The following is a 27,772-nucleotide window of genomic DNA, read 5'->3' on the forward strand; positions in this document are numbered from 1 at the left end:
TTGTCTCAAATCCCGAACAGACTCATATTTCGAACCCACGGTTTTTGTATGACGATGTGGTTGAAATGTTTCGCTGAAATATGTCATTAAATTACCAGAAAATGGCAGCCAATTACAATTCAATTTAATCATCTTTAAATCTATTTTATACCTCGGGAGGAGGTATATGAGACAGAATGAACGCAGTGCTCGGCATTTGAATCAAAATGTTGATCCATACTTTTACGTAAAAAACAATACTAAACAAATTTAAATGAACATTTTTATCGGTACACTCAACAGTTGACAGTTAGACTTTGTGAAGAAATGTAAATTTTCACAAATATGAGCTAATTTATGCCCCCAGATGCATTTGAAGAAACTGTTGGCCTTAAGTGTTCGGAATATGAGTCAAAACGGTAATTTCCAAGCAATACTCACAGAGGAATCCTCACAAGAATCCAGCGACAAATTCATAGAATTCATTCAAGAAATTTCTTGGAGCTACAGTATAGGCAAATTTAATGCGACACTAGCATAGAGGTCGCTAGGTAAGAAGGAGAGAAATGTCATTGAAAATGTTTGTTTACGTCCAAAATTCAATTTTTCGACCCAAAAATTAGCTCATAATTAATTAATTAATTATTAAACTATTTTCCATTGGCATAATCATTTTGACCCTTTATTCTTGATTTCACAACAAATTTAGCCACAAACAATGAATCCGGATGTTTATAACCTATGTAGCCAAACACCAATTTTCCAATTTTATCCAACAAATCGTACATGAGCACTGACCGGATCTGTATATTTTGGAAGGAAAAAAAGTTTATCATGTTTTTCAATGCTCTCTGATCGTCTACAACATAACTATTTCGAGAAAAAGTGTAATATGTGTGCTCCTGTGAAAAATTAAGGCTGATTATTTATGAAAGAACTTTTGAGGTCACTCAGACCTCCCCCTGATGGAAATCCTGGACACGCCCTTGAGTGCACAAGTATGGTCGACCGTGTGGTGGCACAAAGCATAAAACTTTAAAACCTGCCAGTTAGTATAGTTTTGCACAGAGCATCGATCGGTTTAGTTTACGCAGTTCGTCGGTCAGTTTGTCCGCGCGTGGAAAAACACGATCACCGCGCACTGATCGTTTTCGGGTGAGAGGGCTGTGAGCGTTGAGCAGAATCGGTTGCAGCGTAGCCAGATTAAGCCTTCCGGAGACCAACGAACGACTCTCTTGATCACTTGAATTCAGCGTACAGCTTCACGCTTTCGGATAAATACGTTTTAGTTGCACCGTCGCAGTTTTAAATCCTCGAAAACTGATCGAGCTGTTTAAAAGCCGATGTCCGTTGATTCAGAAGCAGCAGGGCTCGGCGGGCAGGCGTCGGTACCGGGTGATTATTGTGGTGGCTCAATTGAATACCGAAGAAAATAGAAGCAATCAACGCGCACACACTCGGATTTTAAAAGCTCTCTTCCTGTACTGCTGGGAGAGAAGCTGAGGGGCTGTTTAAGTCAGGAAAGGGAACAACAAGCAGCTTAAGCGTGTTTTGGTTCGGATTGCAATTAACCGATGCCGCCACCATTGGCATTGTTTGCAAATTTGAGCTGGCTTCACTGTGCAGAGAGTGATCGGGTGCTTGCTCGGCTCGGGCCCTAGATGACGTAGATTCCAGGTGGGCTCGGCAGTAGCTGCACCGACGACAGAAGAGTTTCGTTGCTTTTGGCGAAGACAGGAGACATTCATTAACTGTAAAAATGTAAGCGGTCGGAGTTAATTGAGTGAAGTGAATAGCTCTTAAGTGATGTGTGATGCTGCAACGCGACCGGTTGGCTTGGGGATGTTCCAAATAATGTAGATGTAGGGGCATAGATCAGTGCTGGAATGCGTGTTGCTGAATTATGGCTAAGATTTTGATTTTTGAAGAACGGAAATGATAAGTGCTCAAGTGAAGTAAGAGATTACTTGCGATACGAATTTTTGATTGATGTATGAACAGTTTAAGTTTTTGTTAAAGTTTACAGCGTTTCTTTATATTTTTGTATGACCCGTAATAATATACAAGACCCCTAACGTAACTACGTTCTGTGATAACTGCGATACAAAGTGAATTCATACTTTAGATGATCTTATAGACGTGGCAAATGTCATACCTGACTTTTTACATTATTTTTGTACCTCATATTTCCACATTAAAAAAATGTATTTTTTGAAGGCTGACAAAATCGGGTCAAAAGGTTGCTAAAATCGGGGGTAGACAAAATCGGGTCTAAAAAGGTGCTAAAATCGAGGGTAGATAAAATCGGGAGTAGATAAAATCGGGGCTGACAAAATCGGGTCATTACTGTATTCCAATATTTCCAAAACAATGCAGTGATTGGAAATGCAGTCCTGAATTTGTTTATATTCAATAATATGATTTCATCAAAATTAGTATTTTGCATATAATGGATATATGTTACAAATAGGGTTTTTCAAAATGATATGATCACTACCCGACCAAAATTGTAGCACAATTATACAGGTATATTTCGTTTTTATCTACACGATCGGCAATTTTCAGTTGACAAAAACGGAATAATTTTCTTAGACAAAATATTTTACAAATATTAAAATAAAATTACAGTTTTGCCAAGATAATATACAATTTCATCATAATAGTGGACAGTATTGATGTTTAGGAGCTGTGATTAGCATTAAGATTTTTCAGTCGTATAAGTTCGTAAATTATGTGGATTGAAGACTCTAATCAATCAATATGATAAATTAATGCGACATATCATTAATAATTTAAGTTTTCTTGGTTAGAATTTAAATGTATGAAATATGGAATAATAAAACGATAATCACATAAATATGCTTTGCATCATAAAATAGGGCACATTTGTAAGGATCACTACAAAAAAAATTGGTCCGCTGATCATTTTTTGTTTCAAGAAAGATTTAACAAGAATCAACTTTTTTTTCTTCTTTCTATCATCTACCTTGTGCTTCTTATTATTCTTTATGGTGTTACAACCCAACTGAGGACGAGCCTTTTTCTCAGCCTTTTGTTTTTATAAACACTTCCAAAGTTATCAACTGAGAGCTTTTTTTTGCCAAGGTACGTTTTTTGCATCTTTGACACCCGATTAGCGATTAAATATGGGGTTATGTTGCAAGAGTTTCGCAGGCTAAATAAATATTTACGGTTTCCTGTGCTTTAGATTGTCAAAATCTATTCTGTAAAATGATTGTGGTGATTTTTCTTCCAAATTTATCACTACCGACTTCGACTGGGATGCACTAATCGCCATTCTAGAACAGTGCTATCTTCACCTCTGCGTTAGATCACGAATAGGCTAGCACTAAACTAAACTAAGTTCTAGTGCTTTGTTTAGTAAAACAATATTGAATATGGTTATCAAAAACACAAAAGTGTATAAACTCCAGAACAAGCATATCCAAATTAGAACTTGTTGGTTAGAATTTCTTTTGTTCTTCTTCTTTTCTATGGCATTACGTCCCCACTGGGACAAAACCTGCTTTCAGCTCAATGAGCACTTCCACAGTTATTAACTGAGAGCTTTCTTTGCCAAAGCTTACATTTTCGCATTTGTATATCGTGTGGCAGGTACGATTATACTCTATGCCCAGGGAAGTCGAGGAAATTTCCATTACGAAAAGACCCTGGACCGACCGGGAATCGAACCCAGACACCTTCAGCATGGCTTTACTTTGTAGCCGCGGACTCTAACCACTCGGCTAAGGAAGGCCCCATTCTTTTGTTAGGTTTTATGATTAAGGTGATTATAATACGAAGCCAAACTTAAAATTTTCAAGTGCACAATACTGGAGAATCTGACAACAGTTCGCGTTGAAAATCAATCAAAATACTTGCCTGCTGGTGGTGACCAATGGGATAAATTTTTAATGAGGAGCGCTGTTTGGTGCTCAAGACTAGTGCTCTTAAAAATTTGAGGTGTGGCTTCGTTCTATAATAAGGTATGGCAGTTGGTATAAGATCTTCCTTAAACTTTTGGTCTCCGCATGAAGAAGAGGCGCGTGTCTGCTTAAAGATCAATATCCCAACAAATTTGAGATAGGAAAGTGCATGATGTGGGACTATCCAGTATCAACAGTTGTCACCCATTTCAGTTCTTTTCCCTCTTACTTGATTCAAACTTATTGTATGGAGATTCCAAATATTTCAATAGATTGTTAGGTTTTGTTGGACCTTTTCCCCTATCCTTGCAACAGGACCTAATCAATGGCTGTTGCAATCTGTGCAATGTTATAGAGTTTGAGAGATAAAAGATAGTTAATGTACCAAATATGACGGGGTAGATAGTCTTATCAAAAATAAAATATACTCGATCATGTCTCTTGCCATTACTTATTCTTGAATTAATTCTCAAGTACATCCCTTGATACGTATAACAAAAAACTGATAACTCATTAAAATATGTTTATCACATTGACATCGAAAATTTGATTATGCCATGTTAAGAAAACGGAGAGATCTCTACAACTCTCTTAAGTACGTATCACAAATACCAGTTGTTGCTAGCAGGCTTGACAATACTCCACAACATCATCAGAGTTTGGTGACATACTCTAAAATAGCGTAATGTTTTTGCCTCTTTGCGAGGGAGCGAAAAAAATATAAACAGAGAAGCAACGAAAAATGAGCGAAGCACATGCAGAACAGAGCAAAATTCCATAGAAAAGAGTGCCATCACAACTCCGTGAGGGCTATTTTGTTCGAGCGGGACACTCGAAAGTTCTTTTGAAGTGTGAGTAAATGTGAGCAAAGCAATAAGAGAGAAAGAATACCAGAAAAATCCTCGTATTTTTTTGCACTCTCACTCGAATTGTTTGAGGATCTGTGTTGAATCATCAAGATCTGTGTTAAAACATCAAAATCGCTTCATTTTTCAGGGTGGCTACCAAATTTCGATTTTGAAATTCCCGCTTTTTTCCCGGTTTTCCCTGTATTTTTTACATAATTTTCCCGGTGTTTAATACACCCTTTTCAACAACTTCAATTGACTTTTTTATATGAAAAATCGTTTCTGTTAAAAGCATCGGTTTATTTTTTTTCCAATAGTATTTTGATTGTTTATCAATTGTTTGGAACAATAAGTTGACTATTAGATTGTTCTAACTATATAGAATCTTATTCTGAAAACTATATAGAATAGTATTCATATGAATCGATTTGTCTCGCGTTCATCGAAAATCAATGGAGCTTTGGAGCTATCTATCGTGGGAAAGAGATGATTAATTGTGCTAATAAAACAAATCCTACTCTTGACACGACAGGGGTTTAATTTGAATGCTATTTGAACCATATTTACCAGCAATATGCCCTTTAAGCCAAACTTAGAATTTTCAAGTTCAAGTTTTAAGATTCAGAGAACCTGACAACCGTTCGCTTTGAAAATTTGATGGATTTATTGTACTCTGGTGATGATAAAACGATCAACATTTTAGCTCAGAGCTCAGTTTGGTTTTCAAGACTCATGCTCTAGAAATTTCGAGGTTTGGCTTTGGTTTATAATCATCTTAAGCGCATCTTAATGCTGAATTTCAGATAATTTGGCCGACAAAAGCCCCAGGTGTCTAAGTAAATCATCAAGATGCCAAAGAAGTTCTTCACCGTAATTGAATTTATTTCAATTCTCATTCCTTAGAATTTTCTTCATAAAAATAAAGAGTTCTCTAAAGCAAATATGTTCAAGGTATGGATGAAATAAGGCCACACATGTAGAAGCACTTAATTAGGGCTCAGTCACAATTTTAATAACATCGAAATATATTATTTTTGACATCCACCCACCCTCTCGTAATGCCTTTTTGTATAGATATTCTACACATTTCATATAAGCTGTAACTGCTTGTTCGTTATTAAAATCGTAAATTATTATAAACCTTGTCTTTTAAATAACTAGTGACACATTAAAAGCGTTTATAAATAAAGTCTTCTTTTCAAGATTAGTTGTGGTATTCAAAAAAAGTGCTAAACCAATCTGTAATAAGTAATTAAACTTTGATTTAAAACGTCGAGTAAAAAAGTTAGAGAAAAGTTCAAGAAATATTAGCCCTGACAGTGCAAGAACGAAAAATCAAAATAATATTTCGAAACATTGCTAAGAAGAGTGTGAAACATTTTTAAGAAATATGATGTAGCATAGTTGAAATTAAATCATTAATGCTTGAAAGAAATTTCTTCAAAATGGCGGATGCCTCATGGCCAAATCGTTAAACATAACAACTTTCTATAACTTATTTTGGAGATTGATTTGTAGATTTATAGCTTTAAGATGTTCGTTCAACACGATTTTCCCGGTGATCTTCTCAAATTTCCGTTTTTTTTCCCGTCTTTTTCCCGGTGGATTCAAATTCCCGGCTTTTTCCCGTTTTTCCCGGTTCGGTGGCCACCCTGATTTTTATATCGCAGAGGAGTTCTGTCAAGCCTGGTTGCTAGTACGTGGCCAGAGCAACTCTCGACTGTTGAAATGATGCGTCAATCTTGTCCAACAGCCCATGCTAAGTTTGAAAACTCTAGTTGATTAGCGGATAGGAAGGAGTCAAATCTTATTGAATCGTATATGACTTGACATATATTATGTATCGTAGGTGATCAACACTAACATAAAGTCGAAATAGCAACTCTGAGGCTATTGAAAAACATTTAATAGCTTCGAAATAAGTGTTTAGTTCATATTTAAAGCATTGAAAAAAAAATTGTTGTGTTGATAAAAACGGAATAATTAGTTGACAAATCGGAACATACCTGTATCAAGATTTGTAACAAGCAAAAATTTTTTGTTAGAATCACTTTAAATTGATGGAGGAAATTATAAAATAATTACAACAAAATCAGTTATGATAATAAAAGCTGTTTCGAATTTGTTTCAATTTCAAAATATAATTATAACACAATTTGTTGTAAAAAATCGAGAGAAATTGCTGATAACAATTTTTGTTATAATTCAGTTATGAAAAATAACAAAATGAATTACATTTTTGTTTTTATTATTATCATCTTTATTAAAGCATTTTTGTTTGATTTGAAGCATATTGTGTTATAATTTTTGTTATTTTAACGTCTAACCAGCCAAAATTCTAACATATTTTGTTACAAAAACACGCTAACTGATTAACAAAACCTGTTACAACTCTGTTGTAATGCACTGGTCTTGTAATGACAAAATGTTAGTTAATTAAAGCAGTTACTAATCTTTCGGAACTCTTAATGCTAGAAGGTAGAGCTACAAACAGCTATGACAGTTTCATTTTGAAATTGATTGATATTATCTTTCTCACAAGAGCAGCAGCGTGTTACCAGATTTTAAACTCAGACATCCTAAATTTACTATAATAAAATCACCTGTTCCGTTATACGATGCCTACATGTGCAAAATTTCACTACAAGATGTCGCGGTAAGGCTTTATTGAGTGCAAATTTTATATGATGAAAATGGCATACAATGCGAGTGTATACATTTTCTCTCGAACTATTCTGTAATCTTATGCGACATTATTTATGAAAACAAATGTATATTTGACAGCTGCTACGGATTGATTCGACTGAACTATAAAAGTAGCGTTTTATGCGAGAAAACTCATCAATCAGACGATTTCATGCACTATGTAGCGTGGAAGTGATATAATTTGTATAAATAAACGAGTTATTGCGTTAACTGTTATGCGACTTGTGGTTGTCTGGGAACACATAATGATTATGTTTTAAAACAATTAATTTTTTTTTGTGAAAAATAATTTTTTTTTTTTTTTTCTTTATTAGTATCATTCCAAACATTACATTCATTTCTTATATCTAGGTGTTCTGTGTTATTTGACAACACTATCATCCTAATTTGGTAAAACAAATTTAAGATTTAATTAACATTTTGTTAACAACATATTACATTTCATTTGCCGTAGCAGTTCAGTTTTTTTTACAGGTGAGTTGATTTCACCTGCTTATAAGAGAAAAAAAATGTTTTTAATATACTTAACCTAACTTAACCTAACTTAACCTAAACATATAACGCATTAATCGTGGCAATAGAAGATTGTAACGATTTTTGCCTGAAATTATTAATGATTGTATTTGACATTTGTTCCAATGTTTCAACATTGGATATTCTATGTAACTCATTGGTACTATACCAGGGAGGAAGCCTCAGAATCATTTTCAAAATTTTATTTTGAATTCTCTGCAGAGCTTTCTTCCTGGTATTACAACAGCTAGTCCATATTGGTACAGCATACAACATGGCTGGCCTGAAAATTTGTTTGAATATCAAAAGCTTGTTCTTAAGACAAAGTTTTGATTTTCTATTAATAAGGGGAAAGAGACATTTTACATATTTATTACATTTGGCTTGAATGCCCTCAATGTGATTTTTGAAAGTTAAATTCTTATCTAGCATGAGCCCTAGATACTTAACTTCATCTGACCAATTTATTGGAACCCCTCTCATCGTGACAACATGTCTACTTGAAGGTTTCAAATAAAGAGCTTTTGGTTTATGTGGGAATATTATTAGTTGAGTTTTGGAAGCATTTGGAGAAATCTTCCATTTTTGCAAGTATGAAGAAAAAATATCCAAACTTTTTTGCAATCGACTACAGATGACACGCAGGCTTCGTCCTTTGGCGGAGAGGCCTGTGTCATCCGCAAACAAAGATTTTTGACATCCCTGAGGTAGCTCAGGTAAGTCAGATGTGAAAATATTGTATAATATTGGTCCCAAAATGCTGCCTTGAGGAACACCAGCTCTTACAGGAAGTCTTTCAGATCTGGAGTTCTGATAATTAAACTGAAGTGTACGATTTGACAGATAACTTTGAATTATTCTAACAATGTATGTTGGAAAATTAAAGTTTTTTAATTTTACAATCAAACCTTCATGCCAAACACTGTCGAATGCTTTTTCTATGTCTAGAAGAGCAAGACCAGTAGAATAGCCTTCAGATTTGTTGGAACGGATCAAATTTGTTACACGTAAAAGTTGATGAGTGGTCGAATGTCCATGGCGGAATCCGAACTGTTCATTGGCAAAAATTGAATTTTCGTTGATGTGGGCCATCATTCTGTTCAAAATAACCTTTTCAAAAAGTTTACTGATGGAGGAAAGCAAACTGATTGGACGATAGCTAGAAGCTTCTGCAGGATTTTTGTCTGGTTTTAAAATTGGAACAACCTTAGCATTTTTCCATTTGTCAGGAAAATATGCTAATTGAAAACATTTGTTAAATATATCAACTAAAAATGATAAGCTACTTTCTGGAAGTTTCTTGATGAGGATGTAGAAAATTCCATCATCGCCAGGAGCTTTCATATTTTTGATTTTTTTAATAATAGTTCTCACTTCTTCCAAATCAGTCTCCCATGCATTTTCGAAAACGTTCTCTTGATTGAGAATATTTTCGAACTCCTGAGTAACTTCATTTTCAATTGGACTAGTAAGTCCTAAATTAAAATTGTGCGCACTTTCAAACTGCATAGCAAGTTTTTGAGCTTTTTCGCAATTAGTTAGTAATAATTTGTTTTCCTCTTTCAATGCCGGTATTGGCTTCTGAGGTTTTTTCAAGATTTTCGATAATTTCCAAAAGGGCTTAGAGCCAGGGTCCAATTGAGAAATTTTATTTTCAAAATTTTTGTTTCTTAATTGAGCAAAACGTTTCTTGATTTCTTTCTGCAAATCCTGCCATATAATTTTCATAGCAGGATCGCGAGTGCGTTGAAATTGCCTTCTCCTCACGTTTTTAAGACGGATCAAGAGTTTAAGATCATCGTCTATAATCACGGATTCAAATTTTACTTCACATTTTGGAATTGCAATGCTCCGGGCTTCAACAATGGAATTTGTTAAAGTTTCAAGAGCATTTTCAATATCAAGTTTAGTTTCTAAAGAAATGTTAACATCAAGATTGGAGTCAACATACGTTTTATATATATTCCAGTCGGCTCGTAAATAATTGAAAGTGGAGCTGATAGGATTGAGAATCGCTTCTTGGGATATTTGAAATGTAACAGGGACATGATCAGAATCAAAATCAGCATGAGTAATCAGTTGGCTACAAAGATGACTAGAGTCGGTTAAGACCAAATCAATCGTAGATGGATTTCTAGAAGAGGAAAAACATGTGGGGCTATCAGGGTATTGAATTGAGAAATATCCTGAAGAGCACTCATCAAATAAAATTCTGCCGTTGGAATTACTTTGAGAATTATTCCATGACCGATGTTTGGCATTAAAGTCACCAATGACAAAAAATTTTGACTTATTGCGAGTCAATTTACGCAAGTCAGTTTGGAGCAAATTAACTTGCTGCCCAGAGCATTGAAAAGGCAAATAGGCAGCTATGAAAGTATATTTACCAAACTGTGTTTCAACAGAAACACCTAAAGTTTCAAAAACTTTAGTTTCAAATGATGAAAACAGTTGATGTTTTATACGCCTATGAATGATGATTGCAACTCCCCCACATGCCCCATCAAGTCGATCATTACGATAAACAAAAAAGTTAGGATCTCTTTTGAGTTTAGATCCAGGTTTTAAATACGTTTCGGTAATAACTGCTATATGCACGTTATGAACCGTAAGAAAATTAAACAGCTCGTCCTCTTTACCATTCAGAGAACGAGCATTCCAATTTAAAATATTTAAATTATTATTTGGATCCATTAGAAAAACGTAATCCAATAACAATTTGATTTGTAAATTTTACACCTACTTGGACTGCTTCAGTCATAGTGGTGGTTTTGAACATTGCATCAATCATTAGATTCAATTGTTCAGTTAGAAAATTAAAATCAGAGGCAGACATGTCATGTGATTTCCCATTGGAATTTCCGGTAGACGAAGAAGCGGAGTTACCTGTGGCGGTAGGGTTTTTTCCATTTGATTTGAAACAAGTAGAATGGGTACCCATGGATCGAACAGGGGAATTCGAATTTCCTGCTACGATATCGGCAAAGGATTTACCGTGGGTAGATACATTCGAAATAGAAAAATTCGAACGGCTACCCGACGGATTAAAATTAGTCTGTGAATGAGCATGATTATGATTTTCCTGATGGGTATGATTCATGATCAAGCGATCGTTAACTGAAAAATGAGCATTGTTCGATACTCTACCAGGCAAATTCCGGAAACGACCGTTATCGTAACGGATATTATCTTTCATCTGCCTGGCACGAGCCTCAATGACTCTTTTGCGTGAAGGACAATTCCAAAAATTGGACTTATGGTTAGCCCCGCAATTACAACATATGAATTTGGTGGTATCTTCCTTCACTGGACAGACGTCTTTGGCGTGAGAAGAACCTCCGCAAATCATGCATTTAGCATCCATGCGACAATTTTTTGTACCATGACCCCACTTTTGGCACCGACGGCACTGAGTGGGGTTCTGGTAATTTCCTCCAGGTTTCTGGAAATGTTCCCATGTCACACGGACATCAAACAATAGTTTTGCTTTTTCTAAAGCTTTAATATTATTTAGTTCTTTTTTGTTAAAGTGAATTAAATAAAATTCTTGAGAAAGCCCTTTCCGAACAATGCCAGATTGGGTTCTCTTTTTCATAAGGATTACTTGGACTGGGGAAAATCCAAGTAAATCATTTATTCCATTTTTGATCTCTTCAGGTGATTTATAGTCACTTGAGAGACCTTTCAAGACAACTTTGAACAAACGTTCAGTTTTGTCGTCATAAGTAAAAAATTTGTGCTTCTTCTCTTCAAGATGTTTGAGAAGAAGCTCACGATCTTTAAGAGTTTCCGGCAAAACGCGACAGTCTCCTTTCTTTGCGATTTGGAAGGAAACCTTGATTCCCCTAATGGAGTTCAAGATCTCCTGCCTAAATCCCCCAAATTCGGAACAACTGACCACGATAGGCGGCACTCTTTGCTTCCTCACTTGAATCAAAGAGCCTGGGCTAGAGGCTGCTTCGATTTGGTGTTCGGAAAATTTGTCTAGAGCATCGAACTGATTGCTCATTTCGATACAATTATTCATTTCACCCTTGGAAGAAACTTCGCATTCCGGGAAAGCGTCCTTTCTTCCATTCTTGCCACGTGTAGTGACAGTTTTAAAACCCACTTTTTTGGAAGGAAGTAGTGAATTCAGAGATTCACCCTTCCTTTTGTTTGTTGTTGATACCATGTTTAATTAATAAACTAAAGAAGACGTGACCTTCGAAAGGTTTTTTCCCAAGACGGTGTCCAAGAAGGATTACCACCGCTAGCTTTCGCCAACGGGTCCAACGAAAAATCGAAGGCACGGGTCCAAACAAGGATCGTAAAGGGATCAATAGTAGAAAAAATAGTACTGAAAAGTACTGTTTTAGTAGCACTGAAAAGTACCGTTTTTAATTTTAGCACTGAAAAGTACTGTTTTTGTAGCACTGAAAAGTACTGTTTTATTGCTTTAGGTAGTTTTTAAGAAAACTTCCAAGAGCAGAGAGAATTCGTGTACGCACAGCACGAAGGTACGATGCGCACTGTGTGAAAAATACATGATACAGTCATCTCTCCTTAACTTGATATTGATAGGACGAATCGAGTTACAGCCAGAACATAAAATCAATGCAATTGCTATCCTAGTAATCATCGAGGTAGCCATGAAAACCAACTTTAACTATGGTTCTCTATCTTGATATCTAGTTAATTCTATTAAGACGAAGTAGGCTGTCATTGCAATTTGTATGCGTTGTTTATGATTGTTGCCTAATCATGTCACATTTCAGAGTTGAAGAAAATCAGTTGATATTTCACTGATGCTGCTGAAAAAGTATCAACATACTTCCCACACGTAAGCGCATGTAGTGATACTTTTTGGGATCAATATTAACTATGAGAAATGAGTTTTATTACTTTGAAATTGCGAGCTGCAATGTCAAGATGGCTGCCAAAACGAATGACGGGTTACTTAGCCTTTAGAAAGCTCTCGACGTTTCAACCTATTAAAATGCTATGCAACTGTAGTTTTAGCAAAACAATCTTAGATAATGCAACAATAGGGTAACGACTGTTTATTTCGTTCTTAAACGCTAACAATTGGCGCCAGCGGCAAAAAGTACAGGCAACACCTTTCGAACATTCAGTTTATTTCACCGGCCGCCGAGCGACGACACTGTTGTTTGTATTCCTCCCACTGATCACGCTACGCTGGATTCTCAAATTTCTCAAACTTTCAACACAAGCGCCTGGAAGAATGGTAGTCGGAGAACTGTCAAAACGTATGGAAAATAATGAAAAACGTAAATTACTTGCAATTTGGAAACTGGATCAAAAAAGTAGTGATAAGAAATCAAGTGTAGAGTGAATACATAACTTTTTGTGTTTAGTTCATCTCCCGAGGGGCTTTCTTTGCTTCAGGGTTTCGTTTTTACTACCACTGAAAAAGAGCCATCTATTGCCTTTTCAGTTTTGAATATTGACTTATTATGAAAAAAAAAATCACTTTGTTCAAGTCTATAGAATTTATGTAGGACGTGGTATACATAAGGTACAGGGTGCGCCATCTTCTACGTCGGTATGTAAAAATTTAAATAATTGGTGAAAAGTTATTCAACTTCTATAGGTATTTTTTATTTAACCTGACCTTTCACATTTTTTTTTTAATTTTTCATGAAAATAGCATCAATCAGGTGGCTTACTCTGTTGGTCACAGCAAAATCAGCACATTTTGCTGCATTTTTCATTACTTTTTCGAGCTTTTCGAAAAATTTTGCGATGATTTCGACAAGAGTGTTTTCCTTAAGGCTTAAGCTAATCAATGGTCCGAGGCTGAAAGGAGAAAAGAGATGTGTTCATAGTTAGTACTCGAATTCAGTTTGGCTTTCTATTCTGCAGAATCATAAGGTGTTCTGTAGCGTAGTTGGTTAAAGCGTGAGTCTAGCGTACACGGAGTCGTGAGTTCGAGTCTCACAAGAACGCGTATTTTTCCGCAAATTCATGTCTCAATTTGTCAAACAAACACAATGTGTCTTCTGATTACAAGTTCCCAAAAAACTATGTTTCAGACATATCAGGAAATCCGGTATATGCCAGTAAAGGGCAAACATTCATTAATGTATCCTCTGGCCATATCTAGAAACAAGATATGTGTATTAGTATACAAACAAAAAAATATTTGAATTCGTTAAGACTCAAGAATCCATAATTCAATCGTTAGCAATCATCGAAAACTAAAAACCAGTTTTTTCTTTCATATTCAATGAAATCCTAGTAAAAATCTATCATTGAATTACAAATAGAAAGTGCAATGCAATGATAGATTTTCATGAACATTGCTTCGATTTTGAGCAAAAAAAAAAACTGGTTTTGAAAATTTGAAAAACGATGAAGGTTATTTTTCTCTTTCCTCTTTTCCACTGAGCTTTGAATGTTTGAGCATTTTTGCTTTCACTCAGGCCTATACGCACGGCTATGCGTGCTATATGGGTAAAATAGGACACAAGCGATTGTGAAATTGAAATTCTAACGATGTGTGCCGATGGCGGCCTGGTTTCAGCGAGAATTGCTCAAAAGATTGCCTAATTAATATAAATATAAATGTAATCTTTTACAAATTCTAAGCATAAGGTTTCTGTAGTAAAGCAGTTGATTTTAGTTTCATGATTTGGTGTTAATTTAATCTCAATCAAAAAATCGGATCTACTGTTGTCTCGGTTATCTTAGACGGCGAAGCCAAATCCCAGCTCAAATAGCTTCATGAAATGTTTTCAAAAGTATATTTTGTGTGACCATTTCAACCAAAAGATCATGTAAAGTATTTAAAAAGGTCAAACGCTGCAAATCACTGTAATATGAACAATGTTGAAAAGTTTAGAAACAATAAACAAAAAGGAACATCCCCAGCCCAACCGCAACAGACTGTTTAGTGCGAAAAGTGAACAAACAAATAGCACCAAAAGGGAGACTCGAAAAAATGTGATCTCAAATTTTAGGCTCCGGACGGCAGCAGAGTCGCTGGAAGGCTAAACTGACTGCTGCTCCCTCAAAACTCTGCGCTGCATTCCTTTGACGCAGCCAACGTTCGCGAATAGGGGGGCTGGGGGCAAGAAGGACACCTTAAGATATATAGGTTCAAATCATGGTTGATAAGCACAATTTTTGAAGATTATTCCAGTGTAGGGGCAAGCTCAGCTCTTGTTCTAAATGATGTTATCGATAGATTTCAAAAATATAAGAAACACATGATGATTTGAGATTTTTGAAAATGTCCCTTCTTATGAGGTTTTTAAACGAGGCACGGGGCAAGAGTGCCACTCGAATGGGGCAAGAAGACCACCAGAGCAAAATGCCACAAATTTTGTATATTATTATTTCCCCGCCTAAAGGATAAATTGTAGAGTAAGTAAAGATAAAAACTGAGGGATAAAAGTTGACTTATAGTTAAAAAGTAATTTTACGAAATTAATTTAGTTTTCATCTTATTTGACTGTAACAATAATAGTTAACATTTTCAGAAACCATTTTAAATGTCCAAGATGGTTTATTTTGATTTTATTTAGTAGGGAACATTGATTGAATGCAATATTAAACAAGAAAAATAAAAGTTCATTTGATTTTATATGAGTAAATTTCGGTGTCCCTCTTGCCCCATAAGACATACTGTTATTATATATGTAAAATGTAATGTCAAAAAGACTTTTTCGAAAAAAAATCCTCACAGTCATATTAAACAATTGAAAATCATCGATACTGTGCGGAAAAATCAATATGTTTTGTATTTATTGGGAGTCAAACATTGTTTTCCAGTCTTACATTCTTATAATAATTCGCATATTTTACGTTGGTGAGTTAAAGACATTTTTCTAATTTTTTGTACTAACAATTTTTAACTGTAATATTTACACTACCCTCAATTAGTACTCAATTTATACTTATCCTGCATTAAACATCAAAAAATTGATTTGAACTACGTGAAATTAGAGGTGGCACTCTTGCCCCGGGTGTCCTTCTTGCCCCATGTCCCCCTACATAAATCATCGAATGTAGGTTTTGCCTCCTTCATCAAGCACCTCCTTCGCTTATCTCGCAGATTAAGGCCACACTAGCGCAGCACTTTGTGAGTGATCAAATACTTCAACCGAAAAAGAAGCATGAACTGGTGAAAATAGTGCCCCGTAAGGTGTGTGTGATGGACTCACACGACATTAAAAGTGAAACGTAATGGCAACGACAAACCGTAATCGTAAAAATATTCTCACGCTAAACGGGGTTAACGGGTTCAATGGGGTGCATTTAAGTGGACATCATCAGCATAATGGATACCATCACCTTCACCATCAGCCCCAGTTGGCCCAACCGCAACATCCGCTTCAACAGCAGGACGCAGGAAGTGGGGAAGGACTTCCGAAGCCATTCGTGTCTGCGATGCGCACATTGTTCGATATTATGGACGACGACAAAACTGGTTTGGTGAAACTGGCCGATATTGAAGACCGCTGGCAGGACGATGGATCCAAGGGACTGCCACGGGGAGTAATTGATAGCCTGCGTAAGGTTACGCCCCCTAATGGATTGCTCTCGTTCGAGCGATTCTGCAGCGGCCTGAAGATATGCTTGGTACGCAATCAAGCCGAAGCGAGCAGAACGACTCGGTTCTCCAAAGAGTCTGAAAAGTTGCCTCTCTCTCCGACCAAGCTCTCCGTTCGGCCACCCTCGGCCCCAATACTCGACCTGGATAGCATATCCAAACCGTCCTGGACAAGCAACAGCACCAACACTGCCACCGTCCGTCCGAACAATGCCATGCCCGCGCAGAAGACACTCAGTATGCCGCAGCTCAACCCGGACAGTGACCTAGATCTTGAATCACCACCAATTATCCTTCCGGGCACTTATGGCCCCCCAAAGCCTCCCCGAGTTGCCCTGAACCTCGAACGAGCCGCCCAACCCAGTTCCAACATCGACAAAGCGGAGATTCGCAACGCTCTCCAGAACTGGCAAATGTCGCTGCTCATGAATGAAACGGACAAACCGGACAAGGCGCATCTTCGCTTGGCTCGGGGGTCGGCCGACGGCCAGATTGACCTCTCCAACACGACCAGTTCATCGCCCTCGTTGGGAATACACTCGACTGGACTATACCAGAAGAAGGGAAGCGGCAACAGACGGCGGGAGCCCCGACGACACACGCTGCAGAATGGCGTCGACTACAATATGCTCAAGCGGCTGAAGCAGATCGAACAGGAGAAGGACATCCTGCTGCAGGGGCTGACGGCGGTGGAGAAGGCCCGCGACTGGTACCTGAAACAGCTGGCGAACGTGCAGGAGAGGATCAAGTACCTGGGCCGGTCCGGGGCGCATATGGTGAGTGGATGAATAATTTAGCTTGTATTGTTGCACGGGATAATGGGATAGCATTGATAAGCGAGCTTAGCATCAATATCCAAGTAATTACGGTGATCAACCTTAGAATGAAGAATATGCTCATTTATATTCTTGTTTTTATAGACACCTAGGAAAACGTTTAAAATGTTTTGTCAGATCGATTTATGAAGAATTACAATTTCAGATATGAACCGTTATTGTCAGAAAACAAATCCATCAAATCTGTGCTCAACCATCTTTTTTTTGCTGAGCTGCACTCCTGGGCAAATTAAAAAAAAATGTCGCTGGGCCTGTTTTGAAGTTTCGCTCTTCTTCTTCTTCTTTCTGCCGTTATGTCCCAACTAGGATAGATTTTGTTCTCAGCTCAGTGTTCTTATGAGCTCTTCTACAGTTATTAACTGAGAGCTTTCTTTTTTTTTTCAATTAATATAAAATGTTTATGTATTTTGAGTATTTTTTTTTTCATTTTATGAAAGACCTTTTAATCCGTAAGGATCATTCGGGTCTGAATTAATTATTAATTATTTTTTACACCTCAATTGTTTTATTTTCTTGTCTACTTTTTGCGTGCGTTTGCTGAAACGTTCAATCCATTTCTCGAAATCATCTGGAGCTGGCTCAGGTTCCGAATCCGTAAGATGCACACTGCTAACCGTATCCATATCGTCACCACTATCACTTGCACTGGTTGCGGCGGCTGTCGGCTTCCGATCTGTTCTCTTCGCCGGTGGTGATTTCGTCCCCTTGATGCTACAACTAGATAACTCGAAATTTGAAATTTTTGACTTCAATATGTCAAAATATTATTCTCAATTAGATCTGAAAAATATCTACAGCTCATAAGCGTGTGATTCAATATACATAACTTGTAGTTTATTTTCCAATCATATTCTCTGCGAATAACCATCACTTTGTTAAACGGTCATATTTACAAAGTTGCACATCTCAAAATTTTGATTTTCGAGTTATCTAGTTGTAGCATTAAGGGGACGATTTGCTCTCCGGTGGGCTTAGATTGCGAACATTCCTTTTCGGCTGCTGTCGTTGTTGGTGTTCTTTCGTTGCTTTATTTTGCTGTAGCATTTCATCTAGAGCCATCGAGTTCTGCGAGATTTGTGGGGAAGAAGAAATTTCTTCAACCGTCGTTGACATCGTGTGCTGCTCTTCGGGCGCAGACATATTGATTGGAAGAGTATTCTGTTTTGTAGCTTTCCTATTGTCCGTGCAGGTTTTGCCCACATGGATGGGCTGCATACAATGAAGGCAACTTTTTGGCTGAGTTTTGTATGAAATCAGTGTCTTTTCACTTTGTATTGTGATGACCGATTTTATGTGACGTCGTAGCGTCATTTTTGCTACGCGAACGCCAGAGGGTATACCTTTACAGGCGAAGGTAGGACCCCACACTTGCTCCTTAACGTAGTGTGCATCGCAATGTCGTCGTTGGTGACGTTTTCCGAAAGGTCATGGACTTTGACCAATGTGCTTTCATCGTCGAACGAAAGACGCACTTTGTATTTAACACCATCCACTGTGATGTGATGTTTCTCATTGTGCTGGTTGACTACCATTTCGGTAGTTTGGAGATCGATGCACTTCACATAAGCACAATTATGCACATGGAGTCCTTTTAGTTGGTCAAGGCGTAAACCAAGAACATCATTGATGAAAGAATGGATGTCTGCAAACGAAGGTCGAGATTTGAAGTCGTAGAAATCCACTTTGATAGTGTTACTGCGAACTCCTATGACCGCCATTGAAGGCGAACAAAATCGAATTGACTACACAGCGAAATGTGAAACACGTCTGATTGTCAGCGAGATTCGAGCAGAATTGATTTTGAATAATAATATTTAGGGTCGTCCATATACCACGTGATCATTTATGGGAGGAGGGGGGGGGGGAGGTGTTTTGACCAAAGATCACGGTTCATACAAATTTTAAAATTTTTGTATGGACAAATGACCACGATGGGGGAGGGGGTCTGTAATCCCAAAAAACTGTCACGTGGTTAATGGACAGCCCCTTTTGAAAAATTAACTTTTTCAGTATCCAAAGGATATTACAGATTTATTTGGTTCTTAATCAGGCTAAAATGTGTAACTTCCAAGAATTCCTTAGTGTTTGGACATAGGATTCTACATGAGTAAATGAAGATCAATTTATAATTTACCCTTGAAGATTGTTACATTTCGAAGAACCATTTGTATTGTCAATTATGACATATAACCAGGTGCGTCCCACTCGGGTTCAGATTGGATACCACTTCTAGTACTGCATTTGGTCCCTTGGTACTGCAAAATGTACCCAAGTTTGACAGATCACAGTACACGTACCAAATTCAAAATTCTTCAATATTTAACAAATCATGCTCGTTGATTTGAAGTACTATTATTCTGGAAGTTCTTAGGTGAACGTGATTGTGTAAATCACTTTTTTATGGAACACTATTTAGATTTAATTTAAATACAAAATTTACGGAGGACTCATACAAAAAGTGTGACAAAGGGGGGGGGGGTCGAAAAAGTTTAAATTTAGCGTGACATAATTTGTGTACCATCCCTAAAACCGATAAATTATTATTTAAAATATCTCTCAAGTGCAACACAACAATACAGCAACAAAACAAAGCAACATATTGCTTTGAACTTCTTTTCATATGAAAGATTCCAAAAGTTCATAGATCACGCTCATAGATCCGGAGACTATATTCCAGAATATTCTAAAGTTTTAGGCAGATATAACCAGTAATAATAATTCGAAGATTTAACACGTTTGAACCAAATTATAGAGCATAAAATGAAAAAAAGGTTATTTCCGTAAAACTCATGATTTCGATACATACAATTTACGATCTTCGTACTCATCAAATCACCATTCTCAATTGTTAGATAATTGGCAATACATGTACCGAAGAAGGTTTCCAAATTAATGTGTGAATAATTCATCAACTATGCAACATTGGAATTCTTATGAAAATTACAATATTTTTCTGGAATCATTTGAAAAAAAAAAATGAAACTTGGAATAATTGCTGGTGAAATTAATGTAGAAAATTAAAAAAAAAAAACAATAATCGAATGAACTTATTAAAATATTCCAGGAGAAACAATGGGAAAATTCCTAGAGGCTTTCGTAAGTTTCCTCTAAGTAATTTTCAGAGAGATTTCTTGATGAGTTCTTTGATAGTTGTTTCAATTGTATCTGTACAAAATCTAGAAATAGCTCTTGGAAGTTTTTTTTTATAAAATCGTGGAATAATTAGGAGACATACTCGCATAAGTTCTTATTATTAGGAACCTGTGAATCGGAGGAAGTCTTTAAACGTCCAAAAGCCACGTGGTATTTTTTTTTTTGCAATTCCAGAAACTATCCCAACTTCTTTGTGGTCTTTTGCCCATATAATAGTTTAAGAATTTTCATGGACCGTGGTCTTTGACCAGACCCCCCTCCTTACATAGCTTAGCTTAGCTGTAGTTATGCTAAGCTATCACACGCTATGTCTGAACCAGACAATTAAAAAAATCGAATGTCGGATTTTTTCTCACTAGAGATCAGTATTAGGTTTATATTTTCATAATCGGAAGGTTTTAAAATTTTCTATCGGTGAAAATTTTTCCAAACATTTTGTATGGGCGGAAATGCGTCGAAAACAAGATTTTCATGGGATTTAGTATGAAAATATAACCCAAATACTAAACTCTGGCGAGAAAAAATCCGATGTACATTCAATTTTTATAATCGTCTGTTTCAGACATAGCGTGTATCATCATATCAATGCACTGTGTTATATTTTCTCGATTTCATGCGCTTTTTGAATAGCGCCCAAACCGTTGATTTTAGCGATATAGTTTGTTCGGAGAAGTTTCTTGGTATATTAAAGCGCAACTTTTGACGAAAAAAGTTTTGTGATCAATCCACCTAGCAGTGAGACAGAAAAGCTATTTTTTCAAAACATTTAGATAGACATATAGTGTCTTTGGCAAAGTTGTAGAATTGGCAATTTGAAACAACTTTGTTGAAGACACGATTTTTCTATCTCTTATACTTTTTGAGATATATGCCGTTGTATGTGAATGGCCCCTAAAAATCATATTTTTTATTATAACTTTTTTCCAAGATTTTTAACATTTTTTGTGTTTTCTCAAAGTTGTTTGTCATAGAAAAACCCGTATTTTTGCTGAACATATCATTATCCTATCTACTGGAATAACAAAGTTATTCATGAATTACTCTTTTTTCAAGGGGTGGTTTAGGCCTCTATAACTGGCTTCGCAAAATGGCGCAGAAAACTCTTACAAATCATGAAAGCACCATATCTCCCCTTTCGGCAGTTGATAAAAACTTTTGTCTATAAGCGTCTTTGCATGGGTTTTTACTATCAAACAAATACGCCTTATTAAAACTAATTCGACTGATAATTCTTTGACTTTAAGAGATAGAGAGGTGCAATGTTCAGCAAAAACACGCGTTTTAAGATGTTTAACAACTTTGTAGAAGACATTAAAAATATTCCGTGATAGACCGAAGTCAGTGAAGATGCACAAATAACACAGCGTAACAAAAATGACATTTTTGCGTGTCTCAAGGATCAAATTATGTGTCTCTAGTAGATTTGGGGTTGCTGCCATTCTCAGAAATATTCCAGCACGTCACAGTTTTTAGACACAGGTCGCCAAAGTTGTATAAAACACTGGTTTTATTCATGTTTACATGAAATTTAAAGTACGATTTATCATAATTTTTTGTGATCTAATCCGCCAAACATGCAAAATGCGACTTTCATTTCAGACATAATTTGATTGAAATTGCGCTATTAAATTTCGATTAAACCGATTTTTTCAACATGCTTGCAGTCTCCATACAAAATTCTTCGTTTCTTCTATATGGCAAAATACAACAATTCTCTAAACCATCAAAAAATAACTTTTCCGCATGGAATGTATTACAAACTTTGATAATAAGTATTGTTATACACATAAAGTTTGAATTCTGTGGCAAATTAAGCCAATATATTACCTTACAAGCTGTCAAACTTGCATGCAAGTTGGCTGAAATAGTCATTTTTTGCATTTTCAGCGGTCAGTATTTCAAAAACTAGATGTGCTATGATATTTCTGAAAACGGCAATGGATTCAGCAACCCTTAATTAAGTGAATAGCGGTATTTTGGTGCTGGAGACAAAAACGTGTTCCGCAGTGTAATCAACTAGAAGTTTGACTGGGATTGGTCATGATCTTCTTCAGTGTGCATAGTTCAGTGCCTCTATTTATACAGGGTCAATAACGACACCGGCTACGTCCTTGCAGTCAGGTGGGAATGAGGGAAGGAATGTTAGTGTGTAACCTTTGCTATTTGGAGACCGTGTTTGCCTCTGCATCTCCACAAAGGTTACTGGGAGGGATGTTTGTCAATGGGGAGGATCGTTGGGTCACTGGATTCACTTTGATAAGTGATTAGACCACGATAAACAATTATTTGTGAGTTATAAACATGTTTGTAAATATAATATTTTCAATTGATATAAAAAATAGAAGATAATAATGTCGACACTTGTTGTGACGAACCATTCAAAATTTGTTGAACAAACATTAATGATAAATATAACATGATATAACATGATATAACATGATAAATTGACTAAAAATAAAATGGTGACCAAAGACATATGGGGATATATGGGGAAAATCGGTCCCTCAAGGAAAATCTAAATATCTTCAAAACCAGATGATCAATAACCAATATCGACACTGCTTCTAAAAATAGAAGAGTTTTTTGTAGGCTTATGAAAAAAAAAAACGCCGTTTAAGTATTTTGTGGTAAAAAATGAAGGGGTCAATAAAACCATTTAAAATCACTGGATATATTTCATTGAAGATTTGATGAATTATGATGGTTGTTTCTTCGATAAATTGCTTGAAATCGTAATGAAATGACTTACGACATAATTTAAATAAAATTAAATAAAGGAATTGCTTGAAAAACATTTGAAGCATGTGTTTGTATTTGGAAATTCACAACTGTATGGATAAATCTGGAATGCAAAGGGAAACACGTTAATAAATTCCAAAAGAAATAAGTGCAGAAAATACGGACACACATCAAAATTTTTTGCATGAATTAGGGTCGAGCCGGTATATGTGGTGACTCGTTTGTAGTCACTGTCGAATTAAGCATGCATATTCAAGATGCCATACGTCCATTCTCATAGTAACTAGTCTGGAGCAATTACCTTGTTTTTGTAGCCTATCTTACTTGGTTTTTTCTCAGCTTCCTGATGGTGAACTCAGAATTGTAAGCGAGCGGTGATGGTGAAAAACGGTTTTTCTAACAAAATCCAAGATGGCGGCCAAATTAAAAAAGGCCGACCAAATGTTTTTTGTCTTAGATGAAAGCTATTGTCTGTTTCAACAACAAAACGCGCCGCCAACTTACGAACAGACTGAAAAAATCGTCGCCAGCAAACCAATCAAAGGAGGTGATTTGCCTTTGTGTTGGCAAGACTGGTGAAACGTCAAATGCAAGAAAATAAATCGAAGGAGGTGCTTTGCCATTATGTTGGTAAGACTGGTGAAACGTCAAATTCACTGAGGTTGCTTGGCAGGCGACGATTTTGGCGACGATTACAAATCGTCGCGTCCGATAGGGTGCAAAATTTACAATATATCCTCCCTCTATCAGATGCCACTAAGTTTGCTGTGTTCCTTGGGAAATATTAGTCATATCACGCGAAGAAATACCTAAGATTTATCAAAAAATGGGCTTTTTCGCAAATTGTTTAGCTAGCTGGCGTACGAGGGGTCCACCAATTTGAGAAAACCGAAAGGGCCATCCTTTAGTTTCAGCATATACTAGAGATCAGGGACATCAAATTGGAATTCTAACGATGTGTGCCAATGGCGGCCTGGTTTCAGAGAGAATTGCTCAAGGGTATAGGTATAGTGAAAGTAGAAGCTCATAAGATTTTCGGAAAGTTTGTGGACATGTTTTGAGGAAAATCATGAAGCATAATACAGATATTCCTAATGCTATCGATGTATGATCTCGGTCCTCTGTGCCGGGCCCATAATATTTTGGAATTCATAACTTGTTACCTCGACTACCGAAATGTCGAATGTTGTTTCATAATTACAATGAATAGCAAAAGTGCTGAAGATATTCTTCTTCTTGGCATTACGTCCTCTTTGAGCCTGCTTCTCAGCTTAGGGTTAGCGGTCCACAGTTATTAACTGACAGCTTTCTTAGTCAAAGTTGTCATTTTTGCATTCGTATATCGTGTGGCAGGTACGATGATACTCTATGCCCAGGGAAGTCAACGAAATTTCCATAACGAAGAGATCCTGGACCGACCGGGAATCGAACCCAGACACCTTCAGCATGGCTTTGCTTTGTCCTAGCAACAACATAAAGTTTAAAAGTAGATGGAGTACCGTATACCTTTGAATTCCGCTCCTAAATGCTTATCTTTGACAGATACGCGTATTTCGACTACCACTTGCAGTCTTCTTCAGTGTCAGTTACTAGTATCCACTGAAGAAATCGTCACATCTCTCTACCTTAAATACTAACACCAGATAAATACCTACTCACTCAATCTACCTAGGAAAGTTTCGACAGGTCGTGGCCAAAAATAAGCTGTAGTTAATACTCGGCCAACAACGAAAACAGTCACACCTTACCAGTCAGGATTTGTCATGATTTTGACTTCCACGCATTCTGCGTAGGGACCGCAACTTTCCAGTTTTTGCGAGGTGGACGATGGTTGGTTCTCCCAGCAGCTGGTGTAAATCATGGTTCATCCGCCTTCTCCACGTTCCGTCTTCCATCTGCACTGCGCCGAAGATGGTCCACAATACCTTCCGTTCCAAAACACCAAGGGTGCGTTGATCTTCTGCACGTAGGGTTCATATTTCGTGCCCCTAGATGAGTACCGGTCTAATCAGCGTCTTGTAGATGGATAAACTACGTGTCATGGCGAACTTTGCGCGATCGAAGAGAACTGAGAATCCACGATTTCCAGCAACGACGCGTCTCTAGATTACTCTGCTGGTGTCGGCGGTCACACAGGCTATTTCAATACGTCGCTGGAGCACTAAACTGCAAAACTGCGACTTTGCAGTGATTACTCGAATGCGCAATACACGAATTCTTCGACAATCCCAATTTCATCACCGTCGATGGCGTCAATATGAACTCGAGGTGGGGTGCACGCCGTGTCCTCTCCTGAGCCCCTCGCTGTCATTCTTCGTCTTCGACCCATTGATGTTCAGTTCGATTCGCCTAGCTTCAGCCCTTTGTCGGGTGTACGTATCCGCCATCGTCTCAAAGTTCTGTGATACGATATCTATGTCGTCGGCGAAACCAAGTAGCTGGACTGACTTTTTGAAAATCGTGCCACTCGTGTCTATTCCCGTTCTTCTTATCACACCGTCTAACGCAATGTTGAACAAAAAGAAAAAAAAAACACGAAACCCAAAAAGAAAAAAAAAAAACATTTCTTTGCCAAAGTTGCCATTTTTCGCATTCGTATATCGTGTGGCAGGTACGATTATACTCTACACCTAGGGAAGTCAAGGAAATTTCCATTACGAAAAGATCCTGGACCTACCGGGAATCGAATCCAGACACCTTCAGCATGGCTTTGCTTTGTAGCCGCTGACTCTAACCACTCGGCTAAGGAAGGCCCCTAATAATAATAAGTTAAAACATTTATAAGATTTTCAGATTATATCCCCGTGACACATCATTCCAATACAAAATTTTCCATTCAAATTAGAGGGTCTTGTTTCCCGGACTCGAAAAAATCCCGGGATCCGGGATTTTATTTTTGAAAATCCCGGGATTTCCCGGGATCCCGGGATAAAAATCAAATGCTTCCAAAACGACTAAAGAATAGTCGAAGCGGGTTTTGAAGCAATGTTTAGTTTTATAGGGTAGTTGCGAAATAACTGAACCTGTTTGTGAAGGTTAAGTTGAATTCTTATAGGAAAGAACAATGCTATCTTAGATTATATTTTTCAATATTTCACATATCTGCAGTCTAAGTCAATGGTCATTTATTAAAGTTAATTTGAAACGAAAATCAATCGTGATACTTAAGGTTTAGGTATAGATAATACCAATCACTCTCAAATTTTACCAAGAAATCTTTCAAAATCTACTCTCATGATTATGTAACTTATTCACATTGTTGGAATCATCATGCTTTTAAATTATTGGCATAATAGCCATGTTAGATGTTAGAGCCAAATTAGATATGTTAGACCACAAAAAGTGTAAGGTACACCGGGCAAATTAAAACGGTTACGGGAAGATAAAAAAATCGTCCTCTAAATCAATTGTTGACAAATGGAACAAACCGTAGAGAAACCTGTTGAAGTTTGTTAAAAAATTACGTAACAAACATACCAGATAAACACAAGTTTAAGAATAAATATCAATAAAAACTCTTATTGACTAAGCTAAATGCAATAAAAACATTCTTGCACTGCTGAAAAAATAACATGCCGCTTGTTTTGTGCCATTATTTGAAAATATTTTAACAGCATTTTCTAGTTCAACATGCATTTTCGGGAAATCCCGGGATTTTCGAAAATATCCCGGGATTCGGGATTTTTTGGATCCCGGGATTTCCCGGGATTCCCGGGACAAGACCCTCTAATTCAAATATCTAAACTCAATTTAAGGGCAATATATTTGTTTTAATAGTATACTATTGTTACAAAAACCAGTCCACTAGAATAATTCATTCTCCAATTACAGGAAACCTGGACCGACACGCACCAGGAACGACTGGACCTACAGCGAGCCCGTGTTTTGGAAGTTAACCGTCACCTGATGACCCTGGCCGAGAGTTGGGAACGCGGTGGCTTCCCAATGCACATGAACCTAGCCCTTCGACCTCCTGCAGCGATGACCTACCATCATTCAGCACAACAACAGCAGCAGCGAGCCCAGGCACAGGCCCAACCTACTGTGGTCAATTCCCCCGGAAGCGGCGGCCCAGGAAACGCACCAACGGAAATGGTCAACCGACTGAAGCAACAAAACGTTCAACTCTCGGAAGAGGTCAACCAGAAGAATGAAAAACTGTCACTTCTAGAGCGGGAAAAGTCTTCCCTGATACGGGAACTGTTGCAGCTGCAGAGAGCCAACCGAGCCAGTAGCATGACGTCGAATACCGAGGAGCTGGTGTTCTGACCGAGGAAAGATTGCCATTCCAGATTTCTCTCTCGCTTTTCCCCCAGTTACGACAATCGCGCTAGTCAAAAGTTAGCAGATTTCCGAGCAACAAATATATAGATGAAAAAAATAACGATGATGTGTAAATGGATAGTTAGGTGGATGAGCACAGCTGCCTCAATGTGATTACTTAAGGTGTTATTTGTGTCGAAATTTTTCAATGGTTTTTTAAATTGTTTTGATAGTAAAGAAATTTTTAGTGTA

The 27,772-nt window shown here is 37.2% G+C and overlaps 1 protein-coding gene across 5 annotated transcripts; it reads left to right on the forward strand.

Annotated features, from left to right (window-relative positions):
- Window positions 1–1,025: 1,025 nt before the first annotated feature.
- Window positions 1,026–27,772, forward strand: LOC5569861 (suppressor APC domain-containing protein 2). 5 transcript variants are annotated; one of them, XM_021846293.1, is made up of 3 exons: window positions 1,026–1,134; window positions 16,032–17,305; window positions 27,089–27,772. In XM_021846293.1, the coding sequence occupies exons 2-3, from the start codon at window positions 16,163–16,165 to the stop codon at window positions 27,524–27,526; spliced, it is 1,581 nt and encodes a 526-aa protein (XP_021701985.1). In that variant the 5' UTR covers window positions 1,026–1,134; window positions 16,032–16,162; the 3' UTR covers window positions 27,527–27,772. The 5 variants fall into 5 exon arrangements, with proteins under 5 accessions (XP_021701985.1, XP_021701986.1, XP_021701987.1 ...); XM_021846294.1 differs by having other exon boundaries at window positions 1,027–1,740; XM_021846295.1 differs by having other exon boundaries at window positions 1,027–1,374.

Source organism: Aedes aegypti, chromosome 2, assembly GCF_002204515.2.
Source record: "Aedes aegypti strain LVP_AGWG chromosome 2, AaegL5.0 Primary Assembly, whole genome shotgun sequence".
Classification (NCBI taxonomy): Eukaryota; Metazoa; Arthropoda; class Insecta; order Diptera; family Culicidae; genus Aedes; species Aedes aegypti.